Here is a 21,688-nt window from a genome sequence, read left to right on the forward strand (position 1 = left end):
TCTCTCTCCTCCGGCTGCCCCCTCCTCACGCCTCCCCTCGTCCCTCCCAGGCCCAGCATCAGCACACGGCCCAGTGGACCACTCACACCGCGAAAGGTATCAAATTATCAAATTAGATTATTTTATTTTCTGCGTTACGTCGTATGGAGAAATAAAGTGTAGTGCCAGCGACGCGTAAAAGCGCAAAGTGCCTTTGTGCGGGGAGTAAAAGCTTAAATAAAATCTGTAAACTGGACAAGAAGGTGTAGGAGTCAACTCTTTTTGTCCAGTTGACAGATTTGACTTTGGCTTTTACACTGGACCAGACCTGGACGACCCTGGGACACACAGACAGTGCACATGGAGGTTGTTGTTTTTTTTCTTGCTTTTTTTTTTTTTTTTTTATCTACTCCCGGGCAAACCTTCATTCAGTTTTTCAGGCCGTGAAGTGAAAGTCAAAATATTTCACATTTTCAGTAAATCACAAAATGTCAAAAAGGGAAATATATTACATTACATTAAAGGTACTACATGTAACTTCTGGTGGAGGCTCTTGTCTCCATGGAGGGGTAATACTATTGCTTGTAATATTCCATAATATGGCAAAAAAATGTATATATTTCTATGTAGAGAAGCAGGTGACACCGAATTACACGTCAGCTCTGTGGAGAGCGAGCTAATGCATGTAAGAACCGTAAGAATGTATATTTTTAAAGGCATTTTAGCAACAAAACATATGTAATTAAATAAATACATGACAGATCTATACTGCGGAACAATGGAGAAAAAGCAATCTCCATGGTGACATTTAAGTGGCACCAGAGAAGTTACATAGTGCACCTTTTATTGGTATAGGTGCATAATGATGAGAAGTGAAGTCGTCTGTCCTTGAGACAAATCTGATTATTGCTGCAGCCCTAATTTTTATGAAACGTCTGCATCACAATTAATGATGAACACTGATTTAAATTTTATTTTATTGCAACTTTGTGTTTTGCCAATTAGGCAAACTAATACAAATGTAAGCGTACAAAAAGGTGTTTGTCACCTTTATCTTCAAAACATTTACAAATAAACACTTAATCAAAAACATGTGTACAAGACTCCACTGTGGGACAGACCCCTCCTCACTGCAGGTAGAATGTTTCCACACAAAACTGTACATGTTTAGCTTCAAATAGGCACTGTAAAGCCTTTGGACTTTGGTAGCTGCATTTAAATGGCACAGGCACTTGCTACTAGATATAGAGAACAAAAACAATCTTTTAAACCAAGATTTGTGCTTTTTTCTTGATTGCAGTGTTGCATTTCTTTTGCACATTTCAGAGTATAATAAGCAATACAAAACTGAGGTAGAATGAGATATGATACATAATGTACAGTCCAACTGTATGGCAGTAAACAGTATTGTGCACTGTTAAGCAGGGCTCACACCCCTGTGTCCTGTTCCTCATCATCCTCCTGCTGGGGCAGCAGCCGGTACAGTTCATGGCCCCCTGGTAAGAATATGGGGCCCACCCTGGGGCTGTCTGGTTCTTGAGCACGGCCTTGATGGTTGAAGTCGAGCTGTTCCACAGAGTTACACTTGGTGTACAGCTCCCTCTGCATGTCCGGACTGTCCCTCTCCTCTGAGTTTATGCTGCGAATCCTACGGCTCTGTACCATATAGTGGATGTAGGCGATGGGAACAGGCAGACTGGCAAAAACTATGAGCATCACGATCATAGCCATGCCCCAGCCCGGGTACTCCAGGGTCTTCTCAGAGGCCTGCACAAAAACATGGGGTCCTTATAATAATAATAATAACAATAATAATGCATTTTATTTATAAGCGCCTTTCAAAACACCCAAGGACACTGAACAAGATAAAAATTAGATAAAAACATACAAATACAATAAAACATGACAAAAACTGATTGATAAAAAGATGTGTTATATCCTCATGCACAGTAAATGTGTGTGTCTGTGTGTGTATATATATACACACACACACACACATATATATATATATATATATATATATATATATATATATATATATATATATATATATATATATATATATATATATATATATATATATATATATATATATATATAAAATCTGCACATGTACAGAGTTTATTTCTCACCGTTTCTTGATTCCAGGATGTGTATGTGGGCCCTTTGAAGACCATGCGCAGGAAACTAGCAGCCAGAAGACCTCCCATGGCCAGAACACACACATATTTCCACAGATACTTGTAGATCACTGGAGGGCGCCATTTGAGCATAACTTCAATGTCATCCATAAAGCTAAAAGGTACAGCAAACTGTCAATATGTTCTATGTTCAGCAGAAGTTTTTTAAAATCAAATTCATACCGGTCTGTGCCATAAACCCAGGACACACTGATGGTTTCAAAGATGACCACAATAATCAGTGGCAGAGTGGCAGAGTAGTCATCAAACATGGTGACAAAGTAGTTTCCAGATCTCTGGGTAAACAGCAGTCCAATGATGAAGCCCAAAACGCAGCTGGACACTGAAGTACAAACACACACAAAACTTCATAGAGTCACCTGAGCAAACACTACAGGTTAAACTAACCTTCAAACAGAACAAATGATGTCATGAATCAGATTAAAATTTACTTTACACTGCAAAAATAACTACATTTAAAACTGCAATAAGAGCAAATCACTAATAGTTTCACTTGAACTGTAGCTCCCGTTTAGTTTTTGGTTACATTGTCTTACACTACTGATGGTTTATTGTGAATTACTACCATGTATTTAAAATCAAATCAAAATAGCAGATGTGAGATGTTTAATGCCATAGTCCTACTGTGGAACATTCTAAGCAAAGCAGTCTGTCCCCAGATTTGAGGTGGACATGTTCAAATGAAATATAGCTTTTATTAACAACAACTGTAATGCAGATTTTTTCTTAATTCTTAAAAAAAACATTGGACATGATGGCTGAGTTGTTTAGGTTCAAATGTGGTGTTTTGGTTCTAAATGATAATCAGAAATCAGAATGAGCCTCACATGAGTTGAGTTGCCAGTTTCAGTGCTGAAATCCAGTTAGTTTAAACCTAAAAAGACTCTCTGGTCTGAATCCTCACTATTTAAATTTGAACCTTTTGTTATTTTTTGTTGTTATTTTGTTAAACTATACAAATGTTCTTTCTCTCTCTCATACGCACACACACACTTGACCAGCGTACCCGTGAGCAGAGTGCGGTGGCGTCCCAGCAGGCTGAAGTTGTCCATGAGGGGGGTGAGGATGCCCTGCATGGTCCCAAACATGGTGCTCAGGCCCAGGTTTAACAGCATGAGGAAGAACAGGGTGGACCAGAAGGGACTGCCCGGGAAAAGAGCCATGACCTCAGTAAACGCTATGAACGCCAAGCCGGTGCCCTCCACACCCTGCACACACCAGAGAGGGTCAGAGAGAGAGTATTGAGAAATCTGAGGAAAACTGTCACTATAACAGACCATAAAATATCTTATAGAGAACATATTTTACTATGTTGGGGTATTTACTAGTAAACATACATATAGCATTATTTTACATTGTCTTTCAAAACACGATTTAAAACAGCTTGATAACAGAAACAGGTACAGTGACTTCCTCTTCAAAACTGCAGATTAAAAAAGTCATATTCACAGGACAGAAATGAACATTTCCTAAACATTCCTTTAAAATGATCTTGAGTTGTATCGTGGAACTTCCCTGGTAATACAAAAGAAGGTACTATGATTTAATGTTGAAATTGACATTTTATTGGCTAAGGAGTGTTTTGAATTATCATTGTAGTACTGGACTTTGTAGTGAGTATCAAGTCTGTTCCTCCAAAATCGAGTTTGAAGTTTTAGCTAGCAATAGATTTTCATTTATGTGTTTTTGATGTTTTGATGTTTTAAAAAAACTGCTACATGACAGTGTTATTTGTAGCAGGCAGTAAAAGTAGAGCTACACAAATGTGGGAAAATGTTTCTGACGTATTATGATTACATTGTGATTTAAAATGTTCTAATCAGTGTTAATTTCACAGTGCACATTTACATTCACATTCAGGAGAATTAAAATGTCAGACTGATTGATATATTATCAACATCATAACATCATATAAGCCAATGTCGACACAATTGAACACACATATTTACATGACATATCTTGTTCTTCACTCTGTGGTGAGCGTTCACTCCACTCCTCCATCTCAGTGTGGTGTCGTCTCTTTACAGATGCCCACTGTTATACTGTATCTGACTGTACTGTGTGTTTTTACACTTATCCACAGGATACTTACTTTCCATTACTCCAATATTTTTCAGAGATACTGAGAAAAAGCCCTTTGTTGTTGTTAAATCCTTTTCCATGAATGAAAGAGTAATATGAACGTGCCCAGGTGCATCATTGTAGGGCTGGAATATAACTTTTGTCACAACAATATCTACCTATTATTATATGATGGTGATTTGATGATTTTTTTTTCTTAAACTATTGCACATGTGTAAATGTAGAGTGTGTGACTGGTGTGACTGGACCTGCCTGGTACAGACACACACAGCTCTGGGACGTGTGGGGACTGTGGGGGGAATGATCTTGTACACATACATAGCAAATGTAAGGCATTATTAATATTCAACAAGATGTTGACAAAGAGAACTGAACTCAAGACAGTGAAGCTGGCACACAGCTTATCAGGCTCGAGCACAGGACAGCACAGTATTTATATGTCCTTTACTTGTGTAACAGTTAAATTTAGAAGAGCTGTGCTGCCCTCCTGCCACAGTCCAGACAGAACTGTTATACACTTTGACCCACATTTAGCTCTATAACATTGTCAAAGGTCACAGAAAGTATTGAAGCAAAATAGCTGTAAAATACACTGTCTGAGAAGTACAAAATATTGTACTATATCAAAAGAGAAATATTCCCCAAGCCTTAGATTGTTAGTTTTATTGCTGGATTTCAGATGGTGTCACTGATATTTTTAATACAGATGGATAGCAACTAATATTAATATTGTTAGATTATAGATTATTGTTGTAATATAAGAAGTTAATGAGCCTAGGAATATATATATATATAAATGATTAGGTTCATTTGTGAATTTGACTTTTGGATATTTCAAAATGGATAATCATCATGAAAATCAGGTTCTTGGCCCCATTTGAAAGGACGACATCATCACATTCTGCAGTCTGAAAACCATCAATAAAAAAAACATTAATTTATAACTGGCAGTGTTAACCTTGTTCATCTCCTCCTCCAGACTGCAGTCGCTGATGTTGGGGCCCACCATGCTGCTGTAGTGCCTGTACCACTCCCTGTAGTCATCTATGGCCACAGCGCTGGGCTCTGTGATGTTGAACCAAGGCCACCAGTGCTGCGTGGAGCTCTCTGTCGCCATTATGTTCAGCTGCCCAAGATTACTACAGGAGGTACAATAAGAACAAACAAATGACACTTTTCACAAGTTAAGTTTTCAAAAGTTGCATTTCTTGAGATGCTATTGTTCCAAAAAAGCACTGCTACAATGACAGCAAATATATTAAAGTGGGACTAAACACATAAACAGGCGTATGTGAGGGAGGAGGAGGGGTCTGGAGGTGTAATAAGTATCTATATTTCAAGCTCAGCCCATAGAGCCAGGTGCATCTAATCAGAAACACCTAGCTTTAATCAGGGCAGTGCTACATGATGTCACCAACTACTTGAAATTGCAGAGACCACCGGGGGGACTACACACAGTTTTCGTCTCGTTCTTGTGGACCAAATCTCGTGTCTTGTCCCATCTTGTGGAAATGTTGTGCCGTCCCACCCCTCCTTTTCACTGCAGCTCTTTACATGTCTCTTCAAGTTCAAACACAACATTTCTTACCTCGCCACACAACTCTGCGCTATCGTCTTGGCACGGAACCCGAGCACGACGAAAACCACGAGCGAAGCCAGGACTGAGGTCATGAAGTTGATGCAGGAGACCATGAGTGCGTCCCTGTGGCAGTTGTTGTTGACGGGGTTGTAGGAGGAGTAAGCGATGACGGAGCCGTACCCCAGGCCCAGGGCAAAGAAGACCTGTGTGGCAGCCTGACGCCAAACCTGCACGTTCCCCCAGATCTCCAACTGACAGGAAGTACAGTAAAAAGTATTAATTAAAAAAAAATGTAAATAAAAAAATACAGAGTTACCTTAGCACAGGTTTAGGACCCACGTTTTCTCTTTTAAATTAATAATATTTCCAGAATTTTGGTTTGATTATTTAACAGATATTTATCGTTTATAAAATTATATGGAGCTATTCTATTCATAGTCTTAGTTATAATATTTTCAAAAACCTAATTTAACCTCTTGAGACCTGAGTCCTCATATGTGGACAACACTTTTTTGGCTTGTCTATTCCACAGTGCAAATTATTAGATGAAGAATAACAGCATACAAGAACAGCAACAATGTAAATGTATTATATATATTCATTTTTAACTGTTTAGAATGTTTAGAATATTTTATTTTATTAATTTTTTTGTTTTTCTTCCAGCAGCTCTTCACATGAGACACATTGTTCCAACAGGCACACACAATTGTTGTTTCTCATTTTGTTCTTACATTCAGGACAAACAATGCTGTGTTCAGGGTCTTAATAAATAGTTTTTCTCAGAAACTACATAATGTAAAAAGATAATTCTTTGTATTTAGACTCATCAGGTCCCAGCCAACCCAAATAACAAGAAATTAAGAGAGAAATTAATAAAGCAGGTAATGCAAGAGCTCAGGTCTCAGGAGGTTAAAGGTGCGCTGTGTACGTTTGTGGGATGTGATCTGCCAACAGCATGCCTCCATGGAAATATTGGTTTGCCTGGAGTATAGCATTAAACATATCTATTGTTTTGTTCATTATTGGGTGCTTTTCATTGGTCAAAAATACATTCAGTGAGCAAGGCCACCTCTCCACAGATGTGGCCTGTAATTTGGCTTGGTTGTCTCCATGCTGATGTATATATTTTATGCCAAACAAACATTCTAGGCAAAACAATATCTCCATTGTGGTCTGAGAAAAGTTCTTCTATTTGGCAAAAATAATAATACTTTTAGAAGCATGAACCTAACCTAAGTCACGCGTTCTTTTTGTGTCCAGGTCCACCAACAGAAAAGTTAAGACAGTGCACCTTTAAACTCTAAAATTTCACACTGGGACATTCATTCTGAGTGCATACTTTTGGATAAAACATGTAGGTGATTCCGTCCATGGCTCCGTCCAGCATTAACCCTCTGATCAGAAATATGAAGAGCACCACGTAGGGGAAGACGGAGGAAAAGTACATCACCTGGAACATGGACAAACAATTAGCACATTGTATTAAAGATGTCTGCTTTTTGTTATACAGTGACAGTTGAAAACAATTCATAACTCTTTTGTTTCTACATATTTTTCTTTTATTTTTTCAGAGCATTTAGAACGACTCTTCCGACATTAATCTGAGCAAATACAGCACCGAGGAACGAACCCTCATTGTACAGTGGTACTTTGAGTCACATGGGTCAAATTCACAAACTCTTACTTTTACTGTCGACATTTTAGGAATAATAAGTGTTTTTCAAAGACTGGGGGCAGATCTCCACAGACCTGACTAGTCCCGATTTCCTCCTGTACAGCGATCTTAAAGAAAAGGTGTTTGTGAATAAACCTCAGACAATAAACGGCTTAAAACGGAATATCGAGGATCAAATAAGAGACTGGGAAGAGAAGAAGTCTGGAAATGATTTCAAATATTATGCAAAGGGCTATTCAGGACCAAACCAAAAATGGTGAACACTTAAAAACATTATTGTTAAATATTAGGTCCTTTTTACTTCCCCTAGTTTAAGTAGTGATAAGCTCAAGTGTAAGTGAAGAATTATAACCGCATATACTGCCAAAAATCTCGGAAGGTTCAGTTTACCTCCTGCTAAAATTTGGTGAGTATAACTTAAGAATTATAGGAGCTACTGAAGATTTAAAAGAGTCAGTAACTTTTTTTTGTATATAACATTAAAACTACAGCACACATAGACACATATTTTATATTTTGTTCATCGTAAACAGCAATTTTGATTGAAAACAGCTAAATAATAATAACAAGTTCAATGATATCCTTCACCATAGCAAGTAGCAGACTTTATTTACACGTTTTAATTGTTGAAAAATGGCTATGTGACATTTTTAAACCCTATATGTATGGCCCAGTAAGTACAGAGCAGTGGACATGACAGACAAAATACAGGATTACTCAAACATGCATGAATCAATCTTAATACTCTGAATAAGTTAATGACGATGGACACGGTTATAACATGTTTAAAAACTCATGAGAGTAAATTTTACACAATATATCAAACAAAATGTGACAGAAACATACCCTCGCAGACGACTTAATGCCTTTAATCATCGCCAGTGACACGATAGCCCAGGCAGCTAGCAAACAACCCGTCATGATCAGATTGAATTCTCCAGACTCATCTATAGAATTTGTGATGTTTAGGGCTTTCCGAAACCAGAAGTACGACGTGGGTGAACTTTTGGCACATTCTTTAACTGTTGATACAAATGAGACAATGCTGAGATGGTGACAGTGAATACAGAGGACTTTATAAACTTTATAGATGAGCATGTACCTGTTTCATTGGTGTGGACGTCTACGGGACACTGGTGCCAGGGCAGAGGATATTGGAATGAATTACCGAGGTAGAACAAGCTCCAGGCGATAATGACGTTGTAATATAGAGCCACGTAGAAACAAACCTGTAGGGGAAATGTACTGTGATCAATATTTACTTAAAGCCAAGAACATAGAATGATACTACGTTAAATACTGTTCAGACATGTTGATCCTGAAAGTGAAATTATGTTAAATGTGTGTTCAAAGGGGCAACAGTGGAAACATTGATGATTTGATTCCAGCTCTAAGTTTTCGTGTCATTGGGCAAGACATGTTTATATGTTAAATTGGGGTTGTTCTGAGATGATGTTGACACAAAATGGCTGCCTCTGATTATTCCCCACAGCTTAAGCTTCAAAAATATTAGTTATTAAGGATGGGAAGTGACGCAATATCCACAAGACAAGATTAGATTTTGACATAATATCTAGTAAATACAGTTCACAGTTTCAGCTTCACAATTTTGAATTCATTTTATTGTTTAGTATTATAGACTGACCTATGAAACTGTGACAAGCACCTCTAAGTACGAAATGTTTAACTCTTTGGCTACAAAAAGATGGCACCAGACCTAAATTTCATTGTAAGGTGTATGGATGCACTGAGTTGAAACTTTGCAGACCGCTGACCTGTGACTACCCCGTGCAGCTTGACCTCCAGAACTGACCTTTGGAAGGCGTCAGCACAACAGCACGGATGGATTGAGACATGAGGACTTATTCCGACTAGAAACATCCTGCTCCCGGTTGTATTCGCACACACCACAGATTGGCCTGATCAATTTAAACTCGACACATTAATTTAGATAACTCTTGGGCAGTTTATCTTCTCTTTAATCTTTAGATCCCAGTCTAGAGCCACACTCATTTGCGTATTTCATATTTAAACACTGTCTGTTTAATTTGGCCAATAAATATTCATAAACCACAGTTTGCTTTGGTGAATAGTGATGCTATTTCCAGATATGGGTCAATGATATAGTAGAATAATTTTATGAACTGTTTAGTTAATTATCTGCAAGACCTGATCACTTTGCAATCTTCAAACCGCACCCTCGGATCTTCAGGTGGCTCCTTCAGGTCCCCCCCCCACGAGGCTCCGTACAATGAGGGACCGAGGCTTCTGTTCAGCTGCACCGCGACTCTGGACCTGCCTCCCTGTCCAGCTGAGAGCCACACAGAGCCTGGACTTTTTTTTTTTTTAACGCTAATCTGAAGACCTTTTTATTTAGAAAAGTTTATTGTTGATGTTTTTAGCATTTAGCAATTAGTATTGGTTTAAAGTTCTTGTTTTATTGTAGCCCTCTGAGATTCTATGGAATGAAGAGTGCATTATAAATAAAATGTATTATTATTATTATTATTATTATTATTATTATTATTATTATTATTATTATTATTATTATTATTATTTATTAATTAATCAAGACAATTAATTAAACTGGATTGGTAATATTTCTCAATTTTTGTTGCGTGGTGCCCCAAAACTGTCCTTCTAGTCCAAGCCAAACACTTAAAACTGATCTTATTTCCAATTCTTTATATTAATTACCCCTTAAAACCCATTTTTTCTGTCCTTTTAGCATAGATTTCTTTAAACTTAAGCTTCTGAAAACATATAACTCACCAGCGCTTAACTCCTTTTGTCCTACATGAAGGTTTTAAAAAGTTTGAGAGTCAGTGCACTTATAGGCAGTAATTCCCAGTCCCTCAAGTTAGGACCCAACCCACTAGAGCATCAATTTACTTCAAGTTTCTCAGTCATCGAGGCACCCATTTGTCCCCCGTTGTCCCCCATTACACTGTTAATCCTCAAGATTCACTTTGAAAGGGTCAAACAGAGCCCCACACTTTCCCTATATCACCCATGTCTTAAGTGTGGAGTTTTCCTGAAGCTAACGAACCCGACCGGCTCCACAGGGGAATATCTTTTCCTGAAATCCTGAAAACAAGGGGCTTCACACTGAAAAATGGGCGTAGAAGTAGTGGTGGTGCTGGCTGCGGGGAGAAAGTGTTACGCAACAGGCTGCCAGCTCTCCAGCGGACCCTCACAGTCGGCTTGGATGTCATCATCACTCCTCTATGTATACACACACACTCCTGTCTCACTGCAGCTGTGCAACTTTGGATCATGTTAAACTTTTGGCTCTCTCTGAGCTCCAGGAACACTGATATACGATGTAGAATAACAAAAGATTCACAAATGGGAGTGGGCGATACGAGGAAAAGCGTTAATTTATCAGACCATATTTTTGCAGTACTTCAAAAAAATGTGCCTGTGAATCTTGTAAATGTCTTGGAGTACTTAAGAAAATACGAATAGACTGTAAAATGAAGCACAAACGAGCACACATATATCACCTTTTTACACAAAGATGCACTACATCACTTTTCTGGTGAAGAGTATGTCATGTGCTTGTCTTTATACTGTTAAACTTGACCTGTAATGTTCAACAGTATGGCTTTAAACTTAACTATTTCCATGAAGACACCACCAGGAGCAATAATCACCCCCTTTAATAAGCGTGTACTTTACTTCTATGGAGTATTGATCGCTAACACGTAACGTATTTAGGTCACTATATTATCTTTTATTATTTTGAAAATGCTAAATTCGCTGAAAACAATGTATTAACACCTTCAGTTTTGTTTTTGACGTCTTCAGTCCCCTCGTTTTGCTCTCACTCCCCGTTCAGAGTGATATCACAACACAATCTGCACCCTGCTAATGAAACTACTGCATATTGCGTCTGGTTTGTGGAGTTGTAGTGTGTTGTTTTTGGACGCGCGGGAGTCTGGGTGGTGTAAACTTGTGGGCTGAGCTTTGGATACGATCATACTGCTAACCATAAGGAGGGTTTAAATAGGTCTCTATTTGCTAGATTACTCAAATATGCATGGATTATATATGAAACTTCAGGTATGTTTTGATGAAATAATGTTACAACGAGGTAGAAAGGTCAAAAAAGTCGATTTTGCATAATACATCATTCTCTTAGTAGATTTTTTTTTGTCATACTACCTGACTTTGGTCCTTTAAAAAGTCCTTATTCCACGAACCAACAACAACCAACTTGACATTCTAATCCTGCACAACCCCAAAACCACAATTTCCACATTAACTCGTTGACAATACCTCACCCTCCTCCACTCCTCACAAACACATTTCACTGGTTTCCTTTTAAAAACAAACCATTTCTGTCCCCCCCTACAGATATGCATATGGAACCCAGCCATGCGTAAAGTCAACAGAGACTCCCAGGTTCTCCAGGTCGTCCTCGCTCCCCCAGACGTACCATGCAACTGGAATATCCAATGCCGACCAGTTTGGGTGAGATGTGCTTCCAAACGCCGATGCTGCCCTGCCGGATGCTCTGACCAGCCGCTAGCTCCATGAAAAACAGAGGCACCCCCACGATGACCAAAAGGAAAACGTACAGCAGCATGAAGGCTCCTAAGGGACAAACGGAAAGCCGGGTAACACGTGTAAAAGGCTTAGGTTATTTGCTTTACCAGCGACTCGTATGTTAAAATGTGACAAAATGAGAATATGTCAAGTTTATTTTAGTTGTTAGTAATAGTATCCTGTCTCGTGGGGAGCGTAGAGGGGCACAATGTAATTCAATAACTACTGTATGTTGAATGATGCAACACCAGTATTTTTGTAGTATTTAAATATTGACACAGTAAGTTAAATTTGATGAAGACATGACCCTCTGTTTACTTGGCAAACTGTCAAAGGGACATTTGGCAGAAACCCAAATACTGGTTAAGAAGAATTCATTTGAAAGGAAAAAAATAATAAATAAATAAATAAAATAAAATAAAATAAAATAAAATAAAATAAAATAAAATAAAATAAAATAAAATAAAATAAAATAAAATAAAATAAAATAAAATAAAATAAAATAAAATAAAATAAAATAATCTTTGTATGTTTAAGTGGCAATTGTTGGAATACTTTGGAATCCACCAAATTAATATTTATTATTTCCCTTTTTTTTTTTTTAAATAATTGGTTCAGTATACAGGAAATGATACCGGAGGAGTATCAGTGCAGTATATATAAAAATCTGTATTAAAGTTGCAATACAAGCTCACATTATTATAGATGTCAGATTATAACTATAAGAAATGACTTTTTATTTAGAGTTTGTAAAGAAAACCTATATAAATCTATTGAATGTAAAAACCTCAGTGTACAAAAATAATTCACTTCATGGGTCATAGAATATTAGGTGTTTATCAGTGTTTTGGGAAGAATACTGAAAAAGAAAATGCAGTTACAACATACTGAATCCCTGAATAGATTTATATATTAGTATTTTGTAATGTTGCATAGCCCAATCAGAGTACTGCCTTTTGAATACTTAATATACTTTTATTTTCACTTTAAGTTGCATTATATACAGCTGATTAAAAACAGCTTAATGTATTTGCAGTATTTGTAACGCATTTATTTAGAAAAGAAAGCATCTCAAGGACACTACCACAAGAGCAGTGTTTTCTATTCTTTTCACTTGTTGTTCACGTTCTAGTTCTGAGCCTGCACTGCATAATAAATTACTACAATGTATTATTTTAGTTTTAGAAAATTAACTGTGTTCTGAATACCACAACATGAAAGAGTAACTGTACCTGTATACTGCATAAACTTACTTAAAATTAGTATTCTGAATATGTATTTTTGGCTTCAGTTCTACTCAAATGATAATTTTTAAACAAAAGTGTGCAAAACAGTAGTATTATTTATTATACCATGTGGTCTTACGCTAGTTCTGATAAAATTCAAGATGAAACTGTTCAGGAAAGGTCAAATTTTATCCAGTTAAATTATTTTTTTGCTCAGATAATTAATTGAGTATCTAGTTTCGATACTACTTTTAGTAACGACTGGTGTCTGATTTTTGACAACTCTATTTTTGTCACATGTATTTAATTACTTCCCAACGCTGGTAAAAACATGGCAATTCTAATTTTGAGATATAGTGTGCAGCAAAAATATCAAACCGTAAAAAAAATCTCTGGCTCACCCACCTCCTCCGTTCTGGTGACAGAGATAGGGGAACCTCCAGACGTTGCCCAGGCCCACGCTGAAGCCTACTTGGGCCAGGACATACTGGAGCTTGGAGTCCCAGGCGGGGCGGTCTCCTGAGCCGGTCTCCCCTCCCTCTGCATCGTCTGTGCTGGTCAGCTGAGCCTGAGACTGGCTCTGCCCCAGCCATGCCCGCTCCTCGCCGTTTAGAGAGGGCTTCTCCATCTACTGACCACAGGAATAAGAGCATTTTAACGGACAGTACAATAACACTTAAAGGTCCCTCATTACACAAAACTGACTCTTGCTAAGGTATTTTGTGTAATAAGGGACCTTTATCTCTCTCTCTCTCATACCTGGAGTTGTCCTATTTCATTCACACATGTTTGACTAACCCTTAATTATTAGTCTAAACGCTCTATTCCACTTTGTGATGCCTTTTTAACCTTTTAGTTCTGTAGAAACAAGCAATTCCAGGGCTGAAATCATCCAAATGATGCTAGTGAAGGTGTGTGGAGTTTAAAAACACAGTGGAGCACTTCCTGTATTACCACATGATGACATCACAAAGTGGAACAGAGCGTTTTCCGTTTGAGAAATGAACTCAGCGTAAATATGCAGGGTTTGTGAGTTAAACATGCATGAAGGAAACAAATAAAATAATGTCTATGTCATGATTCCTGTCAGTCCTGTCCTTTTTTGTCACCACAGTCTAGGATAAGATAGACACAGCCTGAAATGTTCCACAGTATGACATTAAACTTATGTATCTTGAATTAATCTAATGTGTTTTATTGCAAAAAAATCTAACAAACAAACAAACAAAAAACTGTAACTTTGCACTATGACGTCACTTGCTGTAATGCCACACTAAAATACCATCACAGGGTTGCAGACAATCCACCAAAAAAGTTACATACTTTAACTACAACTTGATGTCAATATGGAAAAGAAAAAAAGTACTTGCAGTCACAGTTTAAGAATTTTCAGACCTGTTATGAAAAATATTTGAAAAAACTCCCTGTAGTCTAGTTCCAGTAACCTTCCAAAAGAATTAAAACTTGTCATTTACTGATTTTATTTGCGTCTTGGGATCAAAACGTCTCCAAGGAAACCTGACCCTTTGTTGTCACAGTGTCATGTGAAAGTTTAACATGTAATTAACTTTGACAGTCTTCATAAATCCACCATTATAATCTATTACGTGTCGACCGGCATTAAACACACGTAATCTAATACAATGTAAATATGATACGTGCGCCTTGCAGGTTTTTTCTGACTTGGCAAAATCCAAAATGGCTGATCTCACTGTGTCAGCTGAGGATGGCAGAGCAGCAGCAGCGGCGGCATTTGACCTGAGGTTACGTGCGGCTGGCAGGACAGGTGACTTACCAACACACAGAGCGACAAAAATATGTGAGCTCAAATAGGGAGCAAAAGGAAGAACCGAAGGGAGGGAGGGGCTGGGTGGGGAGCAGTGTAGGGAGCACATTGGTTCACGCAGAGGGCGGTGCAGCTGAGGTGTGGGATATAGTTGGTAACAAGGCAAGAGAAAGGCTATTTCAACACCGCGGGACACCGGACGAAGCCTGGCCACCTCTCCCAGGGTCAAGTGACGATTTGTAAACATTAGAGAGGTTCATGTCCAATTGGTTTATTGATAAGTCAGTGTAATGGTTGTAATGTTAGTAATAAATAAAATAGTAATAAATGAGGATAATAAAGAAGCATTTAAAGGTGCACAATGTGACTTTTGTGATGGGGGTCCACTAACAGCTTATCTCCATGGAAAGTACAGCATTGAACTTATCTATCGTGGATTTATTTAATGTATACTGTAGCAATTGTTTTAATTTGTCAAAAAAATACAAACAAAAAACATGCATTGCTGATCTGAAATCTCATTCACAAAGTTTGGGATTTATAAAACTACAAAGTGCAGTATTTTGTTTATCTCTGCGCCAGCTCGGACCCTGACGTCTGCTCTCCGCAAAGTCTGGAGACACGGGGAAAAGCGACACCCGTGGAGAAGAGAGTTTGAGGGAATGTTCGAACAGGAAATCATCAGAAAATAAGCTCCATTGTGTAAAATAATTACATTAAGATTTGCGGATTTAAGCAGATGGCCAAAACACAGAGAAAGGCTGTGTGAATGTGACTTTTTTAGTATTGACACTTGTTCAAATGAGTATCTAGTTTCGATACCAGTTTTAGTATTGATTAGTGTCTGGTTCCATAGTGCATTAAGAGTTTAAGTTGTAAAGAATGAGACATTTACAATGAATCCTCACATTTATATTATATTATTTCCGCAGCTTCCGATCATTAAGTTTTCTTTCCATGATGCAAACTTCTTCTTTCACACAAGCAAAGGTCAGATGTTGCTTTACATTTTGGCATTTTGCTGCTTATTCAAATGTTTTAACCTGTTACAAAACGGCTGCATGTTCCTTAAGTCTCTCACTAACGAGCTTTTTTCTTTTTACTCTGCTACAAATAGCCAAATCGTATTTCCTTCACATTGGTTCGCCAGGGTCCTCTCTAGGGACATTTGGAAAAACAAGCAACTGCACAGTTAAGCTCAGAATATAGGACGAAAACAGCATGTGAGCAAGAAAAGACCAAAATTACATAAAAGCACTTGTTTCGGGTAAGACAAATATTGCAATGAAGTACAGTAGGGCTGCACTATACTGGACAATGTATATGTGATATGGATGTTAATAACTGCGATATTGATATATTTTAATATACTTTTTGACTCAATAGTTTTGGTGATAAGAAAACTAAAGATTACATGTGATTTACTGCTAGTGCAACTCAAAATAAATATTAAACAGAGACAAAACCAGAACTAAATCACGTCGAGTTTTAGACTAAATAAGTAAAATCATTAAACTTTTGTGGGGTATTTACTGCACTGCACAACACATGACATATTTAGATCATCATGTTTCCTTTTATTGTTTTGAAAATGCAAAATCCGCCTAAAACACCATATTTAATTAGTTCCAATTCTTTCTGACCTTCTGAGTGTTCACTGTCTTTGCCCCTAAGTCACACCCCCTTCAGAGCGCGATCACAACACAATCAACATACATCAGATATGTCAAGTTGTAGTGTAGTGTTTTGTATCATGCGTTTGTGTATTTATGGAGAATTGTCATGTGGCAACAGGGAATAGGACTGGGAGAGATCGCTAAATTACTGAAACATGCATAGCTGACGTCTAAAATCTCTTCAGGCGTGTTTTTGATGAGGAAATAACATTATAACGTGGTAGAAAGCTCAAAAAAAATGATTTTGCATAATACCTCAGTTTTCTTAAAGCTTTATATTCAGTGCATTTTGGTCTGACGGGGAACCTTGGCGTTACTGTGATGTATTGAGAATCTTCCAGTATCGATTAACTGTAATACTGTAAATGAATACTGTATTGTGATATTTATACTTTCATGATATATTGTGCAGCCCTAATGAATCTAATGTACACACTAATCAATTCTAGTGACATATGTTTGGAGGTACAACAGTGAGGGGCTTGTACGCTGCGGTCCCACTCCCCAACAGGACAAAGAGCGCCTCTTGTACACAGTATCTGAAAAGTCTCTGCTCACTTTAAATGTCATGGAGTTGTTTGAAAAAGGCTCGGTCACTTTGGCAATCTTCCAATGTGCCTGCTCACTACTTTTACTTACTTAGCCATTACGTATTTATATATATAAGTACAGCTTGTGTGCAGGGGTAAGAGAGGTTTTCGGTATTTTGCAGATGAAAATGTGTATATGAGTATATTAAAATAAATACAAATACTCAAGTGGAAGTATAAAGGTGTGGTCCAAGAAATGACTCACGTGAAAAAAAAAACACCCGCATGTACAGTTTTGATTCTAAATTACATAAACATCATCTATCTTTGTTATTGCTCATCAAATATAACTCTTGCTGGACATGATGTTTATCTTATAATTCGTTGTTTTGGTTCAATTATCCGATCAGAAAGTAGAATAAGTCTCACAGGAGTATCTTATTTGCGTTGCCATTTTCAAATAGTTGTAGTAAACAAGTTAAACGTGAAGACAGAATTAACCTTTATCAAAGAAGAATGAGTGTAAGGAGCAGGGAAAGAAACACAAATGGACAAAATCATTTACTATTGTCAAAGTAAAGACGTACCCTCGAAGATATATTACTCGAGTAGAATTAACAGTATGGTGTCTAAAAGCTACTGGAGTAAATGTAACTAAATACTATGTGACTTTAAAATGAGTGTACGTACAGTTTCTAGTCACATGCTGTCATTATTGTTTGTTCCTTTAAGCTCTCTGGGGCCTGACAGGACCCAGCGACAGGACCCAGCGACAGGACCCAGCGACAGGACCCAGCGACAGGACCCAGCTGCTAACGCTGGTCATACGTGGGACATGTCCAATCTGTGTACGTCCATAAAAGAGGAGTAATCCATCCCGCTCATTTTTGGAGACGGATACAGTAGCATTCACGGCATTCTACGGTTGTAAATCAGCACACCGCACACTGCCAGGTCTGCACAGAAATCATGATATATCACAGTAATAATGTAATAATAATAAAGGATCTGTACATCTGGTGAAGACATTTTCTACCCTCCAAACAGCGTGAGTTATTTACAGAGCATATAAATGTATCTAAAAGCGACGTGAGCCGACAGTGTGCAGGTAGACACATGAGTTCACACATGTTACTCCAGCCCCACAGACACCACACTGTTGCATAACCTCAACACCCCGGAGTAACTGATATTCAGCCGCTGATTTGAACACAGAAATAAAATAAACATACAAAATGTCACTTCTTTTTTTAAATTATTATTTCATTTTTAACTTAAAATTAACTGTGCACTATGTAACTTTTCTTGTTTGTTGGTCCATGAAATGCTTGACTCCATGGATATTATTGTTGTTATTATTATTATTATTATTATTGTTATTATTATTATTATTATTATTATTATTATTATTATTATTATTATTATTATTATTATTGCTTTGCCTTGAATGATCCAAAGTATGGCATTTAAATATCCATCTATCTATTTATCAATCTACCTGTCCATCTGTTCATCTATCCATCCGTCTATGTATCTATCTATCTATCTATCTATCTATCTATCTATCTATCTATCTATCTATCTATCTGTCTGTCCTTCTGTCTGTCCATCTGTCCATCTATCTATCTGTCCATATATCTATCTATCCATCTGTCCATCCATCTATCTATCTATCTATCTATCTATCTATCTATCTATCTATCTATCTATCTGTCTATCTGTCCATCCGTCTATCTGTCTATCCGTCTATCCATCCATCTGTCTATCCGTCTATCCATCCATCTCTCTATCTATCTATCAATCTGTCTGTCTGTCCATCTGTCCATCCGTTTATCTATCTATCTTTCGATCGATCTGTCCATCCGTCCATCCGTCTATCCATCTATCTATCTGTCTGTCCGTCTGTCTATCTATCTGTCCATTTGTCCATCTATCTCTCTATCTATCTATCTATCTATCTATCTATCTATCTATCTATGTCATGTTTTCAGTACTAAAATAGACTCTATAATTTGTCCTGGTGCCATCTCCATAGAGACAGACAAGTTTAAAGCCACAGTGAGGAACAATCCAGCTAAACCAATAACATCCCCATGAAAACAAACCCCTCCATCAGAAAATGCACTTTAAAATCACACTAGACTGCACAGTGTGACTTACAATGTAACTTTCCATAGACCTGTAGCGCTCAAATGGCTCTACAGACGCATATACATTCAGTTTAACACAGAACAACTGCAGCCCACGCGTGTTTTTGCCTGTTTAATGTTGACTTTAAACATATTATCTGATGGCACATGTGGGAAATACATGTGCAGGACGTAGATAAACCCCAAAACTGAACAACTGGTAACGCGTCGGTGCGATAATCTCCACATGTTGAGTCAAGACACAGTTAAAACCTCACGGAGAAAGTCACTGGTGCTATAATAGACGCAGTGTTGTGTGTGTGGACATACAGAGTTACCACGCTGACAGCACTGGTCCCACGGCGGAGTAGAGTTTCCACAGAGTCCTCACAGTTGCTCTCTCTGCTCGCCACGTCTCCTCTCAGTCCCGTCAGCAGAAGAAACGCGCAGCTTCTTTTATTTGTTCTCCATGCGCTTTGGTTAATCTTCTGTGGTGGAGCAGCGCGCGTGTAAAAGTCAAACACAGTGCGCTGCTGAGGGTGAGCTGGGACAAGCAGCTCGTGTGCAGTGACGGGACAGGCCAATGGGAGCGGGGAGGGGGTCGACCTGGCTCCCCCCAAAAAAGGGCGAGTGGGGCTGGACGTGTGAACATACTGTACTGCACATGTCCAGAAACGCTGCGTAATGAGGCAGATGTGTCCAAAAACGTGCAGGGAAACAAAATGTGTGTGGACAACGAGTAAAACTTTTTTTTTTTTCTCTCCAAGAATTTCAAGTTCCCAAATTCAATTCACTTTGTATTTTGTCATTTTAGAACAATAGACGCACTGACTCGGCGCGCGTAAAGACACAAATTAATCTTGATACTTTTTTTAAATCACCTTTTTTTTAATTAAAGTTTGTCAGCATAATTGGTAAAGAAAAAAAAAGTTAAAAAAAAGAAAAAAAAGAAGAAAGTAAAAATAATATATATAAATGAATAATAATAATAATAACAACAACAACAACAACAACAACAACAACAACAACAACAACAATAATAATAATAATAATAATAATAATAATAATAATAATAATAATAATAATAATAATAATAATAATAATAATAATAATAAGAAGAAGAAGAAGAAGAAGAAGAAGAAGAAGAAGAAGAAGAAGAAGAAAAATAAGAATAATATACAAAATAACTACATAAATAAGACCACAGACAAATATAATAAAATAAATAAATAAAAATAATAAAACAAAAATAAAACTATATAAAAATAATAAATGGGCATGTCCCACCGGGAGGAGACCCCGGGGAAGACCCAGGACACGCTGGAGGGACTATGTCTCTCTGGCCTGGGAACGCCTTGGGGTCCCACCGGAGGAGCTGGAGGACGTGTCCGGGGTGAGGGAAGTTTGGGAGTCCCTGCTTAGACTGCTGCCCCCGCGACCTGGCCCCGGATAAGCGGAAGAAAATGGATGGATGGAAAAATAATAAAATCAATATACAAAGTAAATGCATAAATAAAACAACAGACAAATATGATAAAATAAATAAAATAAAAAATAAATATAAAGTCAATAAAAATAATAAAGTCAATATACAAAGTAAATGCATAAATAAGACAACAGACAAAAATAAAATAAATAAATAAATAAATAAAAATTAAAATAAATAAAAATGCAATAAAAATAATAAAATCAAAATACAAATTGAAAATATAAATAAGACAACAGACAAATAAAATAAAATAAATAAATATAACAAAATAAAAATTATAGAAAAATTCAATGCAAATAATAAAATCAATATACAAAGTAAATACATAAATAAAACAACAGACAAATATAATACAATTAATAAATAAAACAAAATTTAAAAAAGATAAAAATTAAATAAAAATAAATGCCTGTCCTGTTGCCCATCTTCCTGTCTTGATTCTTCTTTTTGACAGAATTAACTTATTCTAGTACAAACATTTATGCTCATAGTTTATTTATTACCACTGCGTAAAAGTTTTCCAAAGCAGGATTAAATGACACTTCATAATAACACTGTAAATCCCTGTTCATTATGTCACTGATGTCTAACATGAACAGGACAGATGGTGCGGCTCACCTGTGACCAGAAGATGGCGCTTTTCCTCTTCTCTGCCAAAATGCCTCCTCAAGTGGATGTTTCGCTGCTGTAATTTGACCCTCTCCATTTTACGCACGTTGAATTCTTATGCTCTTGGTAAGTTTACACGTGGTACTGTATAAAAAAGACTCATGTGTAGTAATGAA

At 37.3% G+C, this 21,688-nt stretch overlaps 1 protein-coding gene across 2 annotated transcripts; it reads right to left on the reverse strand.

Moving 5' to 3' along the window:
• Positions 1-959: 959 nt before the first annotated feature.
• On the reverse strand, positions 960-19,965 carry slc6a16a (solute carrier family 6 member 16a). 2 transcript variants are annotated; one of them, XM_055223415.1, is made up of 12 exons: positions 19,745-19,965; positions 13,699-13,924; positions 11,958-12,115; positions 8,619-8,745; positions 8,363-8,538; positions 7,181-7,291; positions 5,851-6,092; positions 5,221-5,401; positions 3,187-3,388; positions 2,343-2,502; positions 2,112-2,274; positions 960-1,746 (listed from the first exon to the last, which is right to left on the reverse strand). In XM_055223415.1, the coding sequence occupies exons 2-12, from the start codon at positions 13,919-13,921 to the stop codon at positions 1,408-1,410; spliced, it is 2,082 nt and encodes a 693-aa protein (XP_055079390.1). In that variant the 5' UTR covers positions 13,922-13,924; positions 19,745-19,965; the 3' UTR covers positions 960-1,407. The 2 variants fall into 2 exon arrangements, with proteins under 2 accessions (XP_055079390.1, XP_055079389.1); XM_055223414.1 differs by having other exon boundaries at positions 970-1,746; positions 13,699-13,921; positions 19,745-19,834.
• Positions 19,966-21,688: the final 1,723 nt, after the last annotated feature.

This window comes from Periophthalmus magnuspinnatus, chromosome 8 (assembly GCF_009829125.3).
Source record: "Periophthalmus magnuspinnatus isolate fPerMag1 chromosome 8, fPerMag1.2.pri, whole genome shotgun sequence".
NCBI lineage: Eukaryota > Metazoa > Chordata > Actinopteri > Gobiiformes > Gobiidae > Periophthalmus > Periophthalmus magnuspinnatus.

What these genes read in the sequence shown, in the direction of transcription:
- slc6a16a (XM_055223415.1), bottom strand. Translation starts at nt 13,921, where the DNA reads ATGGAGAAGCCCTCTCTAAACGGCGAGGAGCGGGCATGGCTGGGGCAG. An exon ending in CCACCGCACTCTGCTCACGG is followed by an intron (nt 2,503 to 3,186) that starts GTACGCTGGTCA and finishes TTTGTACTTCAG; the next exon opens with TGTCCAGCTGCGTTTTGGGC. An exon ending in CATCCTGGAATCAAGAAACG is followed by an intron (nt 1,747 to 2,111) that starts GTGAGAAATAAA and finishes GTTTTTGTGCAG; the next exon opens with GCCTCTGAGAAGACCCTGGA.